The sequence below is a fragment of the Desmodus rotundus genome, chromosome 4 (assembly GCF_022682495.2).
Source record: "Desmodus rotundus isolate HL8 chromosome 4, HLdesRot8A.1, whole genome shotgun sequence".
In the NCBI taxonomy this organism is placed as follows: Eukaryota; Metazoa; Chordata; class Mammalia; order Chiroptera; family Phyllostomidae; genus Desmodus; species Desmodus rotundus.
Window position 1 is genome coordinate 10,068,570 of NC_071390.1, and position 20,106 is coordinate 10,088,675.

The 20,106-nt window shown below is 41.1% G+C and overlaps 1 protein-coding gene across 2 annotated transcripts in view; it reads left to right on the plus strand.

Moving 5' to 3' along the window:
* SHTN1 (shootin 1) overlaps positions 1 to 20,106 on the plus strand; it is a 95,977-nt gene that overhangs the window by 44,573 nt on the left and 31,298 nt on the right. For both annotated transcript variants that reach the window (XM_071221143.1, XM_024555566.4), the window contains 5 exons: positions 1,682 to 1,776; positions 5,583 to 5,729; positions 8,315 to 8,468; positions 10,498 to 10,594; positions 15,626 to 15,708. In XM_071221143.1, the coding sequence (XP_071077244.1) occupies positions 1,682 to 1,776; positions 5,583 to 5,729; positions 8,315 to 8,468; positions 10,498 to 10,594; positions 15,626 to 15,708 (576 nt within the window). The remainder of the gene's footprint in view (positions 1 to 1,681; positions 1,777 to 5,582; positions 5,730 to 8,314; positions 8,469 to 10,497; positions 10,595 to 15,625; positions 15,709 to 20,106) is intronic.

Below are 20,106 nucleotides of genomic sequence, written 5' to 3' on the forward strand. Positions count from 1 at the left end.
CAGCTCGGAATTGAAAGCGCCCCACCACAAGCGGATGGAGAGACTAGAGTGATACCTACTACCTGCGCCGTGTCTCACTTCTAACGGTGTCATCACTCCCTGTCTCGTCTGTGTCATTCTGTACCAAAACGGAGCACCAAATGTCAGAAATTATGAGTAATGCGTGCCGCTCTTATCTGACGGGACCTTCCCCTGGAGATTTCTGTCCTACAGTGTCTCTTCAATTCACGGCTCTGACTCTGGGCCTGAATGGGTCCGAGGCTGTTTCTCTCCTTTGTACACGTGGAGAACACTTCAAAATAACTTACATCTGCTTTTTCTTTTTATTTAGCTAATCTACTTTGGTGGAAAGTATAGATTCATGAAAAAAAAATAATCTCAATCTTTCTAATCCAGAAATAAGCACTATTAACATTTTAGTGTATACTTTCCAATCTTAAAAAGGCTACATGTACATTAAATTGTTTGTTTAAAATGTTTATGACATATATAGAAGACAAAGAAAATACCAGCAAAAGGAATGTCTCTTGAACCATTAGTACCTTCCAAGTTTCTGAGCATCTTTCTCTACGCATACCCATCCCTTGGATTTTTGTCATTTTATTTTTAATTTTGCTGGATATGCTTGTATCCTAGACTACAGCCCGTTGTTTAATTTTGTGTGTTTTTGAACTTTGTAAAATGCTATAATTTTGCACACGTACCTCTTCAGCTTTGTGCTTGTGAGGTCTGTCCACGCTGAAGGGTTTCGCTGTGGTGTGTTTGTTTTCACTGCAGTATCGTATTTCCTTCCGTGTCTGTACCAGATTCACTTAGCCGGTATCCTCTGGGTGGGTGCTTGAGTTTTCCCCAGTTGCTTGCTATTCTAAGTCATACTGTTATGGAAATTCTTACTCATGTCTCTTGGTGCGAATGTCCGAGAGTGTCACTAGGATATATGACAAATGTAACATTTTATGCTTATTTCAGTCCCTGATGCCAGATTGCTTTTTCAGTAATCTGTAAGTTTACATTCCTGGTAGCCCCGTGTTTGTTCCTGTTGTTCTCTGTAATCTCCAGGCCTGGTGTGTACTTTTAACTTTTGCCAGTTGTGTCTTTGGTGAGTGCAGAAAGGTATCTGTGTTTTTACTTTGCATTTCCCCATTTGCTAATGAAGGTGAGTGTTTTTCCACATGTTTATGGGCCTTTTACATGTTTCCTCTTCTGTGAAATGCCTTGTTAGTGTGTTGAGTATGTGGCTTTTCAAAAACAAAAATGAACTCATTTAAGATATCATGAATGCCTTTTCATTCAATAAATGTGCTCCTAAAATATAACTTTGGTGGCAGAATAATATACTTCATTGATCCTTCCACGTTAGACCATTGTTTGACTGTTTTCAGCCACAATGCAGAAAGCATCGCTGCCACTAAATCTCCGTGTATGTTCACGAATTATTCTCTCAGGAGAATAAACACATTCCTGAAAGTGGCATCACTGAGTCAAAGAGTATGAATGGTTTAGATTTTGATTCACATTGCCTTCCAAAAGGTTTTATCAGTTTATGTTCCACCCAGCAATAGTGGAGAGTGCTTCTGTGCCTGTATAAAGAATCTTTTTAACACTATTTTCATCCACATTCCTGATAATCTGTGTGGCATATTGTCTGTTCCACCTCCCCCCCGCCCCTTGTCTTCTTAAGTGTCTATGCTAGCAGTAGAAGAGTATGAGGAAATGCAAGTAAACTTGGAACTGGAGAAGGACCTTCGAAAGAAAGCGGAGTCATTTGCACAAGAGGTAAGTAAGTATCTTGTAGAGACCTAGTTTTAAATTTTTATTTCTTAAACAGCTTTAGAAATGACACATCAGAATATTTTTTTTTTTAGGTTGAATAAGAACTTACCACTTTGAATTAAGGATCAGCTGATGTAGGCAGGCAGCTATGGACTAATATCAAGGTCACTGAACTTGGTATCAGGTCTGGGTTCAAACTTTGGCACATCAGTCAGTTACAAGTTGTATGACCATACGGCTGTCTCTGAGCTACTTGGGGTTCACTTTCGCCATCTGTGAGATGGGTGATGATACCCACAGAGCCAAGTGGATTTTAAATTCAAATGGCACAACTTCTCAAAGGTATTTTGTAAACTCTAAAATGCTACACGTGGGGAAAGAAGTTCTATTTAGGGATACTTATAACTTTTGATGGAATAGTCCAGCTGGAGTATAGGACTTCTATATGTGTCCAATAGCCGTATGAATCTAGGTTACCTCTCCATATACCATCTCCGGTAACACGGAGCTGGTATTTCTCTTCGGCTACTATCCAATGCTCGCATTACATGAGTTGATTCTCCCGCTTGCTGTGGAACATTGCCACGTTGTACGTCCATTATCTCAGCCTTTCACCCGAGTAATGATGTTCTTCTCATGTTAGAGATAAGCTTTGAGCTTCTCGTGTTCCAGCTTACCTTTCTTGATGTAGGCATTGGGTATTCCGTGCCTCTGGGACTGGCTTCCAGGGAAGTAATGAGGTACCAGTTGGCTGAACCCTAGCAGCTCATGATGGGGAGCTGGTATACATGAGAGTTCCATCATGTATAAATATTTTGAATCTGTGTACATACTATAGGTTGAAGAAAAGTAGCCAAGGAAATGTAAAACATTCTTAGGTGGAAGTATCCGCAGTGCGGAAAGAAGACAAAGCATGGGGTTATGTGAATAACATTTAAAAATCAGATTATGGCTTTGTGAAAGAGCCTTTCTATGCTTGAATGGAGCTGTGCTAGTAATGAACTCTATAAAAGGTTTAGCCCAAGAAGATCTGATTTGAAATATTATGATTCATTTTACTCAGAGAGTTTAATGAAAGGTGAGTAAATATTGTCCTCTTATTACTTGGGAGAAAGAAGAAAGAACTGGAGTGTCTCAGAGTCCTTTGGAAAAAGCTGCAGCAGTATAAATAATGGATCTAAATAAACAGCTGCGGGGGAGGGAGAGTAGCGATAATGTGGTGACGCCTCCATTGCAAAACTGGAAAGGTTCGCTGATTCTGACCTGAATGCCAGGGTCTCATTCTGAGAGACGTTTGTTCGGTTTCCCGTCCATTGTTCGTAGAGGGATGTTAGAAAACAAAGCAGCTCAAAGGAAACTTGAAGGACGTGCCATAGCAGAGAAGATAGACGGGAGAAGCAAGATTCCACCGAGAATGTGAAAACAGGCTTCTGCCATTGCAGAATGAGGAGACAGATGCTGGAGGAGGGGAGCCAGGAGCTGCCGTGTGCCGCTGGCAGCATAAATACTTGGCAGTGGGCTCAGTGACCTCACGGTACCTAGACTGGCCAGCACAGTAGTGAGAAGAAGGATAAAGCTGGGTTGGAACCAGTATATCTTCCCTTTTGCATGGTTTACCAACTCTCAGGTTTTCTACAGATAACCACTGCTGAAAGGTGCACGATGACTTAGTTTAACAAGGGAAGTACCACCTTTCTGGCAGTGCCTTCCCGAGTGCATTCAGCAAGCATTGTGTTAGAGCAGACACTGCCGACGGTGGGGATGTGATGGGGAAGAAGGCAAGTATGATCTCTGCCCTTTGGAACCTTGGAACCTGCTGTCTAGAGACTCAGAAATGGATTTTTAAAGTCAATTTACTTTATATATTTAATTACAAAAGGAATATATGCCTTGTAAAAGAATACAAACCATTCTCAAATGTATAAAATAAAAAAAAAATGAAAGTTTCTTCCTTGCGCCTACTTCTACTTGTCCATTTAAAAAAACAAAAACGTGAGCAATCACCCATTCTGGATACCACAGTTCCCTATCAGGATGAGGATGCTTCACAGATGCTGGCCTCCCCCTGCTTTCGAGGGGTCAGCTCACAGCCTCTGCTCCAGGCACAGATCCCATTCCCTGTCTCCCTTCCATCAGTACTGAAGCCTTATCCACTTTCCTTATCACCCCAGAAGATTTCAGGGATGGAAGTCTCTGAGGGGGGAACGAGATAGGCTAGAGAGCGAGGACAGGTGGAATAGGGACGCTGGGACAGATAGTTAAATGGCCCCCGCAATTTACAGCCGTCCACCAAATCCTGTCTTAACTGACACAGGACACTTCAGAGTGAATGGTTTATTTTGCTCTTCCCCAGCCAGAGGGGAAATAGCTGATATCACCCTACTCAGGGAAATAGAAAAAAATCCAGTCAGTGCCTTTCCTGCCAACCACCCCCAAGGACGATGAAGTTAAGGGAATAAATCTCATTTTGGTTCATCAGCATAAAGCTGATGAATATTCTGAGATCCTCCCCTAACACCGCAGCCTTTAAAACCCTCATGACAGGACCCCAGGGCATGCTCTCTTTCTCTCAGGAGCACACCCACACCTTTCTTCCCTCTCCTTAACTCTGAGGGACCCCAGGAGATGTACAACCAGGGGAGCAGCAGGCAGCTGGCCTGGGGCTAATCCCCTGAACCCTCCCCCTTTTCTCTGACTTCCCAGTGAGCTAAAACAGCCCCAGCTCGGCTCATTTCTCTCCTATAGCATTTCTGGAGAGCCAAAGCAGCCTCGCCTAGGCTCTCCTGTTGCTGCTTCTATCCTAAACCCGTGCTGGTTTCACTGTCCCCAGTGTTAATAAACATACTCTCAAAAAAAAAAAAAAAAGATCACCCATTGGATAACTTGTGTAGGGCATTAAGGAAAAGAAATAACAGGTGAATAGAAAATAATGTTGCTTTTAATCATACAAAGTTGTGAAGATTCAATGAATGATATATGTAAATTGCTTAATAAATTGCTCGATAAGTATTACTGTACCTCTCGCTTATTTTCTTCACACTCCTACTGTTAATTACTTCATCATTGGGTAAAAGTAATTGCTTTAAAACAAAACATTAGGTCTAGTGAATAGTAGATGGGATTAGCCAGGTGATTGAGTGCTTGGGCTTCTGAAAGACAGATCTGCATTTAAATTCTGGTTCTGCCACTGACTTGTGTCTCTGGGAAGAAAGTTACTTAACCCCTCTGAGGTTCATTTACCTTATTAGTAAAAATGGATAAAACAGTATCTACTTGACAGTGTTGTTCTAAGGATTAGGTGATAGAATACATGTAAAATGATTAAGTATCAGTACTGGGTAGTAAACTTTAGCTGTTCATAGCAGAAGCATGTAACTCATAGGATTAATACAAGGATTAAAATAATGCTTAATTCAAAATAATAATTAAGATAAAATATTTAAATTAAAATGATTAAAATATTCAGCAGAGTACCTGGTATAAGATAAGCTCTTCATAAATATTGGCTACTACTATTAGTGTTAATGGATTTAAAAGCCATATTATAATATTATATTGCAGTATTATTATTAAGCATAGGGCTCAATTATTGTGCCTCGTTGGGGCAAGGGTACAGGTACCAAAGATTGTATAAAAGGTTATGAATGCAACAGTAGCAATCATTACTTCTAAAACTGTTAAATTATAGAATTCGGAAGTTGCCTTTACCTTTTGGATAGAAACTCCAGATACTTCCTTTTGCTCCAGTTTCGGTGGAGGAGGTCGGTGAGATTGACCGGCATCTCCGTTTCTGGAATTAACTTTTGCAGATGTTCATTGAACAAAACAAGCTGAAGAGACAAAGCTGTCTTCTGCTGCAGAGCTCTGCTCCTGACCAACAGCTTTTGAAAGCGTTAGAGGAAAATGCCAAACTCACCCAGCTCCTTGAGGAAGAGAGAATTCAGCATCAACAAAAGGTAACAGGTTTTCTTCTGGGATCTTCTCACACACACACACACACACACACACACACACACACACACTGAGAGCAGTTGGTCTAGTCCCTTAGAATTCCACGTTTTGCCTAAGTTACCAGGTCTGTCTTTTCATTTTTTAGGAAAAAATAATTTAGTGCCCAGCTAAAATGTACGGTGCATTATTGTAGACTTTAAACTGTCCAAAAGGACAGAAGAAGGGAGGGAAAGAGAGACAGCTTAAGAAAGGCTCGGATAATGCATCCAGGGCCCTGTTGGGAAGCCTGAGGTGACTGTGTTTTCGAGAGACCCCATGCGCCAGGAGAGTATTGGTCTCAAAGAGCTTGTGGGAGGGCATAGGTTTTATTCAGAGAGGGCGGGAAGGCCCATGTTGGTAGTAATGGTTTGCTCAGAGGAAATTTCTGATGTTGTAAACTTGCACAAATGTGTGTGTTTAAAGACTTCCTAAGAGGTTATTTCTGTTTGTTTGAGTGGAGCCATTCCAGCCAGCACAGTCTACCTGGGTGTGCCAGGCCAACAGGGTAATCAGCATGGCAGGTGAGAGGGGGGCAGGAGAGCAGGAGAGGCCAAGGGCTAGAACAAAGGCTTTCAAGTTAAAGAAACCACTTCAGAAAAATCACATCAGTGTTTATGCTACTTACGGCGTACCTAGCTTGTGAAGGAAAGGCTGTTAGCTGCTATTCATTATCATTTGTCAAAGTCTCTTTAAGGAACAATATTGACAATTAATCCTTGGAAATTTCTGAAGTTTTTACAAAGTTGGCTATGAGGTAGAGTTGGTTTCTTTCTCCCTCAATAAGAAATGCTGGTATATGCAGAGTGGATGGGAGAGAAAGAACCCCACCCCCCATATGCAGGATTACTATTTTAAATAAAGAGAGACTAAAAGAATGCTGTTTTTATTTAGCTTATTCTAGAATTTGGGGGTTCTGAACAGCCCTGCTACGTGCAGGGAACTCGTTTAGTAACTGACGCACACCGAGGATCTGTGGGGTTGGACTGAGTGCGGGGTAAATTGTTGGGCACGAGCCTGTAGTGATGGGGGAGGTGCCAAGGGTCAGATACAAGAGTTGTGAATGGAACCGCAGCAGTCATTGCCTCTCAGGCTGTCATGTTACACCATATTCTGTTATTCTGTATGACACTTCCTGTCCGTGGTTTGTAAACTATACCTCACCTGTCTGTAAGTCCAATTGCAGACTCAGCAACTTTTAAACACAGCTGTATTGTTTATGTAAGTACAAAGATTACCTATTCCTTCTAATACATTTTGAAAATATAGGAAAAGTTAAAGAAGAAATTACGGTTATCTAAGCATCTCATGTCTTGGTGCTTATCTAAACCTCATATATATATATATATATATATATATATATATATTTCTATGAATACAATTTAAATGGAATCATACCATGCATACTGTTCTATAGCCTGATGTTTCAAGTTAATAATATATTGCCCTGGCTGGTGTGGCTCAGTGGATTGAGTGCTGGCCTGCGAACCAAAGGGTCGCTGGTTTGATTCCCAGTCAGGGCACATGCCTGGGTTGCAGGCCAGGTCCCCAGTGGGGAGTGTGTGAGAAGCAACCACACATTGATGTTTCTCTCCCTCTCGTTCTCTCTCCCTTCCCTTCTCTCTAAAAATAAATAAATGAATAAAATGTGTAAAATTAATATGTCTTCCTTTGTCGCTGTGTAATGAGCTGTGATTTTTAAATGGTTGCATAGTATTTGATTTTATGAGCACACTAGCATTTACTAAATCGATGATATTGGCAGGCAGTTAGGTTATTTCCAGTTTTTCCCTGTCACAGAGAACACTTTAGTGAATATATTTGAACACTTGTCTTATTACTTCTTTAAAATAAATTCTAAAAGTAGTGTTACTGGACCCTGGCCGGGTAGCTCAGATGGTTAGAGCAGTGTCCCAATACGCCAAGTTCATGGGTTTGATCCCCGGTCAGGGCACATACAAGAAACAACCAGTGAATGCATCAATAACTGGAACAGCAAATCAATGTTTTCTCTCTCTCCCTCGCTCTCTTTAAAAATCAGTAAATATTTTTTTAAAGTAGTATTACTAAGTCAAAGGGCCTTTCCTCCTTTCTTCTTCTTTTTTTTTTTTTATGGTTTTTAATGCTTATAACCAAATTTTCCCCCAAGGGTCTGTTTTAGTGTTACCTGAATTTTTCTCTTGAAAACAGGTATGAAAGTATTCATCTGTTTTAAATGAATTTTTAAGGTATGGTATTACTCTTTTGACTCACGTTAAAAATTAAATTACCTGGGATATAGGTCTCTAGTAAATTTTTATTGCGTCAAATGGCTGATAATGATTTTAGGTATTGTATGTATCCAGAATTTTTTTTTATTGTTGTTCAGTTACAGTTGTCTGCATTTTCTCCCTACCCTTCCACCCTACCCTATATTTTTTATAGTTTTAAAGATGCATTGGAATCTCTTTGGTATGAAGTGCAAAGTAAATGGGAAACATTTCTTTTTTTCTTTTATTGTCCTTGACACAGGAAAAACTTTATCATTCAATAAAAGTCTGTTTATAACTTATAGGTCAAAGAATTAGAACAACAACTAGAAAATGAAACACTCCACAAAGAGATACACAACCTCAAACAGCAACTGGAGCTTCTAGAAGAAGATAAAAAAGAATTGGAATTGAAATATCAGAATTCTGAGGAGAAAGCCAGAAATTTAAAGCATTCTGGTAAAAGTATTGAGTAGGCTATTATGTCTTGTTGTTACTCTGTGAACTTCTTGTGCCCAGTACAAAACCTGGTGTACAGCTAGTCTAGAATGTTTACTGAATGCTGTAGAAAAATACTAAGATTCGTGTTCAAATTTCTTCCTTTCTCATTATTGTAATTAGTAGAATGGCCCTTGTAATTAAATGATTCACAAATATTTAGACTTTTTTGGGCTCAGAACCTTTGTAAGCATCACATAGAATTAAGAGAGAAAGGTACCATTAATATGAGAAGACCAAAATTCCAGTATTTCTCAGGGCTTCAGCTATGAGTGTTGATTAAGTACTTATTTTGTTCATTTTAGGGTACATTTTTTAAAAGAATTAAACTTTTTAGACTCATTCCACCTTCATCTTTGATGTCTAATTATACACTTGAAATAATACTTAAAATATCATACCTAACAATAAAGTGGGCAACAATATATATATTAAATGGAAAACTTTTAAAACACCAGGGGTTACTTAAATCAAAGGATTTATTCATTCAGTTCTGGAAAGCTTAACAGGAATGCATGAGTTGGATTACTGCACAGGGATAAGTGATAAGTTTCTGCTGGAAAGTAGGTAATTTGAGGAGGCTGGTCGTTCCCTTTATAACAGCTTCAAAATTCACTTCAGATATTTTTGGTTAATTTTATACTAGAATTTTGAAATCTGTACAGAAGAACCAAGTTGGCTTTCTTCCTTTGAAATGTATTCAAAGCTTTGTAATCCACAATGAAAATTATAGTTTGTTTTTTTAAAAAAACTGATCTACAATTAAGAAATATTCCATTCTTTTTCGTGAATATCAGAATAGCCTGTAGTGGAAAGAGTCGATCTTTATCATAAAGGAGAGGCAGATGCTAGAGATATTTGACATTCAAGTTTGACCATGTTTCCGTTTCTGCCACCTGTACCCAGACATACGCTAGGGTATTATCATAAAGGAGAGGCAGATGCTAGAGATATTTGACATTCAAGTTTGACCATGTTTCCGTTTCTGCCACGTGTACCCAGACATACGCTAGGGTACTATAAGAAATATAGCAGAAAAGAAACCATGCCTTCTGTCCTTGAGGAATTCAGGCTCCCTCTGGAGAGGCAGTCGCATGCACGTGGGATAAGGAGAGGAGACTTGGTGTCGCGAGCTTGCCCACACTGCTTGTATGAGTATTGAGAGTGAAAACAGACAGATCCATCGCTGGGGCCACAGTCAGTCTGGAAAGTGGAGTGGCTGGGGAGACGGAGAGCTCTTCCTGCATGCGAGCAGCACCGGGTACCTAGAGCCCATTAGGCCCCCTTTAGAGGTATTAGCATCAGGGACGGAAATTAAATTCTGCCCCTTGAAGTCAGGAACTGGGTCTGGAACAGCACCAATAGGCCCTTCACGTTGTCGGTGCCTAGCAAATACCCATCTCCTTAGTCACTAGAGTGGATCGAATGAATAAGTACTTCCAGAATGCCCTTCAAAAGAGCAAAAAGTTTCTGAGTCACAGACATTGGAGAGTGAGTCTGGTTAATATCAAGAACACTAAGATTTGCAGTTGTTGAAGGAAATTAAGTGGAGGAGGAAAGCATGCTATTAAAATTCAGTACTAAATGTCATCTTTAAAATTAATTCTTGGTCTATACGTTTGAAAAGTCAAGTATTAACAATTTCTTAGTGTTTGAATAGTAAGTTGTTAGCAAATATTCCCTCCGCCCACTCAGGCCTTACTTCCCACCCGCCCAGCCCTTGTCTTGACCTTTTTCCTTTCCCACAGTTGTACGTACAGCAAATAGGGTAACGTTTTCTTGTAACGTATGTAAGGCCTCTTGCATTAGTGATAGCAGCCTGGATGATAAAAAGTTGGAAAGATTCTGCAGTTTCACATTGAAATTTCTCACTTTGCCTTACTAAAAAAGAACTCGGTTTTGAGACTGGTCATGTTTTCTTCCTTAACAAGCACAAAAGGTGTTAAGTTGCCTCTTTCAGCTCTTTTCTGACCATGCGCTCTCTGTGCAGTGGACGAACTCCAGAAACGGGTGAACCAGTCTGAGAACTCCGTGCCTCCACCGCCTCCTCCTCCACCGCCGCTCCCCCCTCCCCCCAACCCCATCCGGTGAGTGAGCTGGGAAGGCTGCTCTGTGTCAGCGCTGTCCCTTGTCAGAGAACCTGAACTTCGTGTTGGTGGGTTGGTGTGTTTGTTTATACTGGCTTAGAGCGCATCCTCAGAGAATGGCAAGAAGTATGCAAGATATCAGCTGGTGCTTCTCAGAGAATTTTCTAAAGACCGATGTATTTTTTGTACAATTTGTAAAGGCCAATACATTTTGTCCCTTTTTGTAGTATATATAGGAAGTGTCTTAAAAACACCTGACGAGATTGACAGTGTTCTGTTGGAGAGGTTCAGATTCCATGGGGATGCCCCAACCCACGAGGAGCTAGGCACCGCTTGCTTTGATACTTCAGTTTTAAATTGCAGTCGGTGATGTTGGGATTTCCTTTAAACTGGAACACGGACAATTTTTGAGCTTCTCCAGAATGTTTGCATCCTTTTCTCTCGCTAATTTGAATTTGAAAAGCTCTAGATTGTTCAGTGATTTAAAAACTAAAAGTACTAAACAAAAATGTGACAGAACTAATTATTATAAACTGGTAAACTAAAAGTCCTGATTATTTTTTTGTTCCTATCTTCCTATTTAAACCTTTCATGATGCTGAGAGAGGAACCATCCTACAGAAGAAGAAATTAAATTCTTGTGGTAGGAAGCCATTCGTGGTGATGTAATGGTATTGGGCGCCTGAGTTAAGCACAATACACCCCAGGAGATCTAGAGTCAGCTTTGCCTCCATCGTGGTTCTTCACTGCACCAGGCAGAATGACGTCAGACAACCTACGTGGTGACAGCGTACTTCCGCATGTCATGATGTGGGCTGCTTCTGTGTCATTTATTCTTGAGCAAGCGGAGTTTAAAAATTCGCTAGATTTTTACCGTTCATTAACTCATGTGATTTGTTTAATCCTTTCACACAGAGAAGCCATTTATTTGAACTTGGTACCTTTGCTGATCCATCTGAATAGAATGTGTAGCATGTTCCCCCCACATGGCTATAAAAATGGGACTTTGCCTTTAAAAAAAATTCTCATTAGTTTTCCTTACTGAGTAGGGTATGACAATCTACTTTAAGCCATTGAAGTAGTTAAAGCAAAATAATGTTTACACGTGATCGATCCAAGAGTCAATTGAAAGAATTTCAGGTATTTTAAATTCTTTCTCTCCTGGGTTGCTAAATCTGTAGGAGATGGAGATATTCTGAATTTGACATTTAAAATAGGAAATTCGTCCCTTTGATCTTTCTTCTCGGTCTGGAGTTTTGAGCTGATAAGAAAGGTCACTTCTGTCTATGAGGAGGGAGAACTATTAAAAAGTGATTATAGTCATGCTGTTGGCCTTTAATTTTTAGTCTCAGAAATCTTAAGAGCCCTTCAATTAAAGTATAACCTAAATAGACTGGTTTTCCAAAGAGCGCTTTACAGTTGAGAAAAGAATGTAGGATTCATACCATATGTCTAAAGCATGAATTCTTTTGTAAGGCCCTTTAAGGAAAATTCATTGAATAACATGAATGATTTTTATTTTAAGATGGATTTAAATAATATAAGATATAATTTCTCAGTAGAAAGAGGTTTTTTTTTTTTTCTTTTTTTGGTAAGGAGAATGTTCTTGTCAGAGGAACATATTTGCATGCTTATTGATTTTCAGTGGACTTTGAATCCACTAATCAAGGCTTTCCCACCTTGTTCCTGAGCCATTTGCTCTACCCTGATATGAATCACGGGGTAGAAATGAAAGTTGTGGGGAAAAGCCTAGGGCCTGTGACAAGTTTAAGTGGCTTTATTGCTTTCCCCTCGTCCTCCTGCTCATTTGACTGAGGGGCCTGGTGGGAGACAGGAAAGAGAGGAAGAAGGCGTACCTTGGTCACTGTATACTGGCGGCAGTGAAATCAGGACAGGTCCTGGGACAGTGTGGCTCATGGGAAAGGGTAGCTTGTATTAGTGTGTTCATTGGAGTTCTCTAGAGAGACAGAACCAGTGGGGAGGGGCGTGTGTACATATATACGTATACGATACACATACACATAAAAAGTGACCTACTCTGAAGAATTGGTTCACATTATTATTATGGACACAGACAGGACCCGGGACCTTCAGGGTGAGTGAGCAAGCTGAACCCAAGGAGAGCCCATGGTATAGTTTCTGTCCGTAGGCCAGCAGGCGCAAGACCCAGGAAGAGGCAGTGTTTCAGTCTGGGTCTGAAGGCAGGAGAAGACAGATGTCCTACTTTCGAGGCAGTCAGGAAGGGGGCATTCTTTCTTACTTGGGGGAGGGTCACCCTTGTGTTCTCTTCCGGCCTTCAACTGCTTGGACGAGGCCCACCCAGTTTAGGCAGGGCAGTCGGCTTTACTGAGACTACCAACTTAAATGTTAATCTCGCTCAGAATCCTCACAGGAACACCCAGAATAATGTTTGACCATATAGCTGAGTACCCTATGACCCAGTCAAGTTGACTCATAAAATTAAATGTCACAGTGGACATGAGGAACACTTCTGAAAGAATTTCAAGGTGATATTCCATTGAACTGTTTCATCTTTGGAGGGCACTTGCTGGAAGCTTGTATGCGTTCAGGTGAAGTGACTGTGGAGTGGGGAGACTGTAGACAGTGGTTTGGATCATTGGTCCCAGATACCTCCTTCTGGTCTCTTCATGGGTCCTGTGAGACCCACCCTATCTGTTTTCTGTGTGGTCTAAGCCCCATCTTGACAGATGGTTTTTTCTTACTATTACTCATGTTTTTCCTCTGAATACCATAGTATTCTCCAACTTAGACTTCGATTCGGAATATTTAAAGCCAGCACTTTCTCTGCTTAGGTGGTTTACAGTGATGACCATGTATTCTTACTTCATTCATGTGAATTCGTACAAGTATTCCGAGCAGTACAAATAACTTCCTGTTTCAAAATCGTTATGTGCAATAATGCACAGTCTCAAAATTTCCCCCCAGAACTGGAGGTATGGTCATTATAGGGTGTTGTGAGAAGGTAAGGAGAGGCCTCTGCTTAGCAAGAACCCTCCCCAAACCCCACCCTACTGTGGAATGTCAGCAGGCAGACATCGAATACTCCTGCCTCCTGTTGACAGAATGGGAAAAAAAGAGCAAATAAAGTGCATTATTTCATTCCTCCCAACTTCTGGAATAAAATGTGCTTATTGTAAAGTCCTGTGTAAATTAAAATTCTAACTTCTTTGAAAATAATTTAATTCCATGTGGGGCTCCTATGAGCCCAAAGAAGACAAACTAGATGAAGTCAATAGCCCTGAGATGGATCGTTTCCCGGTTGGTGAGTCCTAGAAGTTTCCCGGGGTAGAGCAGGATATAGTGCTTTCTTTCCACTGCGCTTTGTGGGAGATTGCTTAGTGGGTTTGGGAATTTTAAGAGAAGTAAAGAACAAAATTCTAAAAACTATGGTTATCAAGAAACATTGAGTTCGATCCTCAGAGCAAGTACGACTGTGCATCCAGTCGCCCGTTTTTCTAGAGGCGCCATGATGCCTTTGCCGTCCCCCAAGTGTCCGTTTGTTTTCCGTTGCTGCTCCCCCACTTCCCCAGGATTCTTTTTCTGTCAAACCCAGTTCACCACATGGAACAGATTAATAATGCAGTTGGAAGAATTCAAGAATTATTGATTCATTTGTTTCTGGTAAACTTTTTTGGGTGAACGATGGGATATATGTAGAAAATGTACACACATTTATACATTTACATATTCCTACATAAGATTCGCCTATGTTATTTTGTGTAGCTGAAGTTCATTCATATTCGTTGATACATAATTCATTTTATAAATGTCCCAAAATGTGTTTATCCATCGTGGGTACTGGGTAGACATTTGAGTTACTACCAGTTCAGGGAAACTGTGGAAATTCAACATGAACATTCTTTTTTTCTTTAACTTTACTTTTATTGTTGACACTGTTACAGATGTCCCCATTCCCCCCTCCTCAACCCTTGCCCACCTCTGCCCAACCCCCCCACCCCCTTCCCTCTAGCCACACCACGCTGTTGCCTGTGTGTGTGTATGCGTGTACATGAACATTCGTGTACACGTATCCTGGTGCACTGGTGCTTGTATTTCTGTAAGAAATACACGAGTGGAGTCCTCGGCTCAGAGGATGTGTGTATCTTCAGCTCCACTAGATCATACCAGTTTTCTCAGGCGGTTCTGTCAATTTACGCGCCATCTTTAGTTTGAGAATTGCTGTTATTCCACAAATGTACCGACACTTGCTATTATCAGACTTAAAACTTCTTACCTACTTTATGAGTGTGTAGTAATAGAGCAGTGTGGGTCTCATTTGTGTTTTCTAATAACTAAGGAAGTTAAGTACCTTTTTGGTATGTGTATTGGAAATTTTGAATTTTTTCTATGGAGTTGCAAGAGTTTTGTCCATTTTCCTGTTAGGTTATCTGCTTTTTTTCATTGATTTGTAGATTTTCTTTTTTATCCTTTGTGGTGTCTTTTAATATATGTTTTAAAATATAGGTTTTAAAATTTTAATGCCAAATTTATCATGGTTTACATTTTATGCCGATTTTAAAATCGTGCTAGAGAGACAGTACTGTAAATGTAGTTTCTCTCTTAAGTATCTTGTCTGTGTCACACAGATCAGGTTATTTTATGCCTGTATTTCACAAACATGTTTTCTGAAAAATCCCTTCCTGATTCTTTCATCCTTCCCTCTCCCTCAAACGTGTTACCTAGAGAACATTTTTGAATTTTAGGTATGGATATTGAGATTTTTTTCTTATGTGTTTTACTTTGTAAATGCCTGTGTATCGTATTAGTAATTACAGTGGTCTTTCAGTGAGTTTGGTTGCGCACAGAAAGGGACGCAACACATTTGTCTTCCTTGAAGTGATGAAAAACTTGCTAATGTTTTAAAAGGGGAAAGGAGGCTACTTAAGTTCTACTTGTGCAATTCATGCACCTAAGAGTTGGGTATTTACTGATTCTTTAATCTATACATGTTATTTCTTGGATCATAAGGCCTCCAGTAATCTCCTGTCAATCTTCTCTCTCTCTCCCAAAGATCCCTCATGTCCATGATCCGGAAGCGGTCCCACCCCAGCGGCAGCGGTGCTAAGAAAGAAAAGGCAGCTCAACCAGAAACAAGTAATTCTCACCCACCCTTGCTTTATTTTCAGTGGTTGATGGTGTACAATTTTTTTAGCAGTACACAAAGTTGTTGACTTCATTGACTATGAACAGATTGTCGGGGGTGGGGGCGGGGAATTTGAACTTGACAGCTACAGGAGGGAACCAGAGAACAGTCATTGCCTTCGTGTATCTCATTGTCGAGAGCAGTACTTTCCAACCTTTCTCATCTCATGGCACACAGAAGAATCGCTAAAATTCTGCGGCACACCGTTTGAAAACCGCCGGTGTACAGCAGAGTAGCATGCACGCACGTCACTGTAAGGCGAAGTATGCTGAGACATGTGATCAAGGTACAAGGTACTTTGGGGCATAAAGGAAAGAGAGGCAGTAATTCCAGGTGAGGGATTTGGGGAAAGGCTTTGCAGCCTTGATAGCAGTGGACCGAGACTTATCAAGCACTTAGTGTGTGCTCCTCAGCGCTGAGCCCTGGAGATGCAAGATAGACTTTGCCTTTGAGTGGGGGAGACAGGAAGAAAACTAATTGTCCAATTAAATGTATAATTATTTAAATATACTTTCTGATGAGAACTATGGAGGAGGCAGACAAGTTTCTGAGGGAGTTTTAGGTGGGCTGCCGGTGTCAGCGGTGTTTAAGCTGAGTCACTATGGATTTAGAAAGTCAGGGTGAAGGTATTTAGGATAGAAAGTTCACACAGACAGGCAGCAGATTCAAAGGTCCAACGTGGGGGAGGAGTTTGGCATATTAGGAAACTGAAAGAAAGTCGATGTTACTAGAACACGGGGGTGCAAGGGAAGAGGTATGATAGGTGGGGAAGAGCTACGTGCTGGAGGCTATGATCGAGATTTTGAAATGTATCCTAAGGGCAGTAGAAGTTTCAGGTAGGGGTGTAGCTTGATGCGATTTTTTGAAATCACACCTGCTGCAGTGAGAGGAGAGGGAGCAGACAGGAGGAATGAGTGGATGAGGGAAGACAGCTGCAGTCTTTCAGATGAATGTTCGCGGTGGCTCCCATTCAGGTGGCAGTGGTAGAGGTGGGAAGAAATGGAGGAATTCAGGAGCTAATCAGGGAGGTGAGATTTACAGGAATCTGTGATTTGCTGGAGAGGGAGATGCTGAAGACAAGAAGAAGAGAAGAGAATGGAGGGAGAAGGGCTTTCCCGTTGAGCAGGAGCACTGGATGACTAGCCGCAGAGTCAGTTCATGGCACTGTGGGCAGTGTGGTGGGCAGCCGCAGTGAGAGCAGAACTGTGAGTGCTGGGGCCAGAGCTGGGCTGGATCTTGGGCCTCTATGCCTGGGAACTGTAGAGCCCGAATTAGTGTTTGCTCAGCACCTGTCTGGTATACAGTGTGGTAGATGTGCCTGGCTCAGCACCAGACTGGTGTAAACTTCTCAGTCCTCTTTTCCAGCCCGCAGGTTTCATTGCTGCAGTCCAGGCATTTTCCTGTTGTTGGCAGTGTCACAGGTCTCATCCTGTTGTCCTTTGTTCTGTGCTTCTCCCCGCATCAGAATAGAATCCAAACTCTATCAGAGTCTGCTTGTAGATGGTTCTCTGCTTTTACATCAGCCTCATCTCATTATCCCTGTCCCATCTGTGGCTGGACCATCTCTGCCAGCCCCTTCTGCACTTGCTCCTGTTACTCCTCATCCCAGAATGGCCCTCCTGCTCTTCCTCTAGCCAGAGCTTTCCCAGGCAGGGTGCTCTTCTAATTCCATCTCTCCAGTGTAGGTTCCAGGCGTATTGTCTGTGTGTTCCAGGCTCTTCCGCCTCTTCCTTTTATTTATTAGTATCAGTATTAATAATCCAAAATGAATGCCACATCACTCTGTGTTGCTATAGCATTTTGCTTCAGGTTTTGTTGCTGTAAAGATTTAATGTTCTCCCTGCCCCCCTTCACCGCTTCCCAGTTCCTGCTCTGGTGTTCTAGTTGTTTCCACATCTCTGGAGGGTTTACTCCTCTCTCCCACAGTTTTCATGCATATTGAATGATTCCAAGTTTAGATTTAGTCTTTCCTTTCTTAGCAAGAACCTCACAACCATCACAGACGAAAGCTGTTTGATTTCTCGTGTGTGAATTGACTTTCTGCGCCTGGTTCCCGCGGCCCTCTGTATTGTGCCGCTCCACACAGCAATACCACTGAAAGGCAGGTTCTGCTTTGCACAGGGTGCTGCGGGATTCCGCAGAAATAGTCCTGCCTTTGGTGACTTGCAGGACAGCCCTGCTGCTGGGTTCCTGGGTACACACCTTTCCTGACACTGAATTAAAATTTTGTTTGTGTTGATCAGGTTTGGGCACAGTTGTCAAGCCTGGGAGGGTCAGGAGGGTGGTCAGAACACAGTGATTTCCCCTCTGAGTAAATCCCATTATTAGCTTGTCAACCTGGACGGCACCCTTAAATTGAAAAGAAGTATTCTAGAACTTACTGTCCCCCCATGTTAGAAACCACGCTTTTCCTTGTGGAAATGATGATTCATTTACAATTCATGAAATGTGGTATTTTCAGCCTTATCCTTGAGCTGTTGCATTACACTTTGGAGATCTGAGTGACTGACACAGGAGTTGCTCGTGAGATTTTAAACTGAGGCGCCTCTAAATTCATACTGCCTTACATGATACACACCATCGACACACGTGGCCGGAGCCTCTGCCCAGTGGGATCGTTATTTATCATGTCTTGTTAAAATTTCACACTACAAAATAATCGTTGAATGAACGCATCAACAGTGATTAAATGCACGATGAATGAATGTATAGCATCAGACACCGGGCCCCTCTGTGACACTTTGGAATTTGCGTTTAAAATGAAGGGAGCAGCCTTGCTGTCACATCATTTTCTTACGTTAGCATCTTACAGTGGCACTTACGATCCAGGTGGTATGCCTTTCAGAGCTTATGAATGGAGAAACTGTAGTTGGTAGATTATGGTTCTTAAAAAGCTTGATCGTAGGGCATGTCTGTGGAATATTGTAGTAGATTTAGTTTTAAGTATAAGAAATTACAGACTTTGAAGTTAGTAACTAATTTTGATAAGTATGCAGTTATTGGACATGTTCTGAGGTTTCATATATTTAGGTCATTAATTTGTTGATACTTTCTTACTCCAGTTTACAGATCTGTAGAATGGGGGTAATAGTAGTTTCTATTTTATGGAGTTGTGAGAATTAACAAGCAACATGTAAAGCATTTAGGATAGTACTTAGCACATAGAAAATACCCAAAATGTGCCCTGGCTCAGTGGGTTGAGTGCCAGCCTGTGAACCAAAGGGTTGCTGGTTCGATTCCCAGTCAGGGCACACATCTGGGTTGTGGGCCAGGTCCCTAGTAAGGGGTGTGCAAGAGGCAGCCACACATTGATGTTTCTCTCCCTCTCTTTCCCCCTTCTTTTCCCTTTCTAAAAATAAATAAAATCTTAAGAAAAAAAAAGAAAATACCCAAAATGTTAGCTTAAAAAAAAAAAAACCAGACAAAGTCCTAACCACCCTTTGAGGGGCGGGCCTCATCATTTATCAGGCTTTTGTGAGCTTGTAGTTAAGAATATTTCTTTAACTCTGTGACCTTAGGTCAAATTCATACTTATTCAACCATGATGAGTTCTTTAGAAATTTTGTATATTATAGTGACATAAAATTTTTTTCATGCCTTTTAAAAAATGTTAGTGAAAGAGAAAGGTAATCCTTTGGCATTAAACATTCATTTTAGTTTCTTCTAGGTAAAAACAAAAGGTTTTATCGAGCAGCAAGCTGATGGTTTTGTCTGTGGGTCTTTTTCTTTCTTTCTTTTTTTTTAAAGGAATTAACTTATTTTTCAAGTGGATCTTAAAATTTAAGCCTCAATTAATAACACGTAGCTTTCTGATCCAAGACTGACCTTGAAGCACTAACTCAAAGAACATTTGATTTGATTTTCCTGCGGCAGTTCAATAACATTAGACCTGTTGTCTTCATTGGTCCCTTCTCTTTAATCTCCAGCACCCTGCATATTTCTATTGTCCCCCTGATTACATGCCTTTGTGAGACAATTACCAGCTGCATGGTGGCAGAAGGAATTACAAAACATGCCGGGAGCTCTCCGTGGGCGATCCTCGCAGATTTATTAGAACTACTTAATAGTTTAGAAGTCCGTATAGATTGCTTTTTGCTGGTTCACAAACAGGGTCGGTGAGAAAGAAAGCTCGTGTAGCTGATCTAGTGTTGCCCTCATATTGTGCCTGAGTAGGGAATCTGGTAAGAGTGATTTCTTTTCCTTAAGACCAATTAAGCCTTTACATTGGAAAAAGACTGAGAAATTAAAGCCTGGTTAAAATACGCATGCAGGACTGATTGATAGTGGCACTTCTCTGCATTATCGCTGTGATTCTGGCAAGCAAAAAGAAAAAAGCTACTTTAAATTCT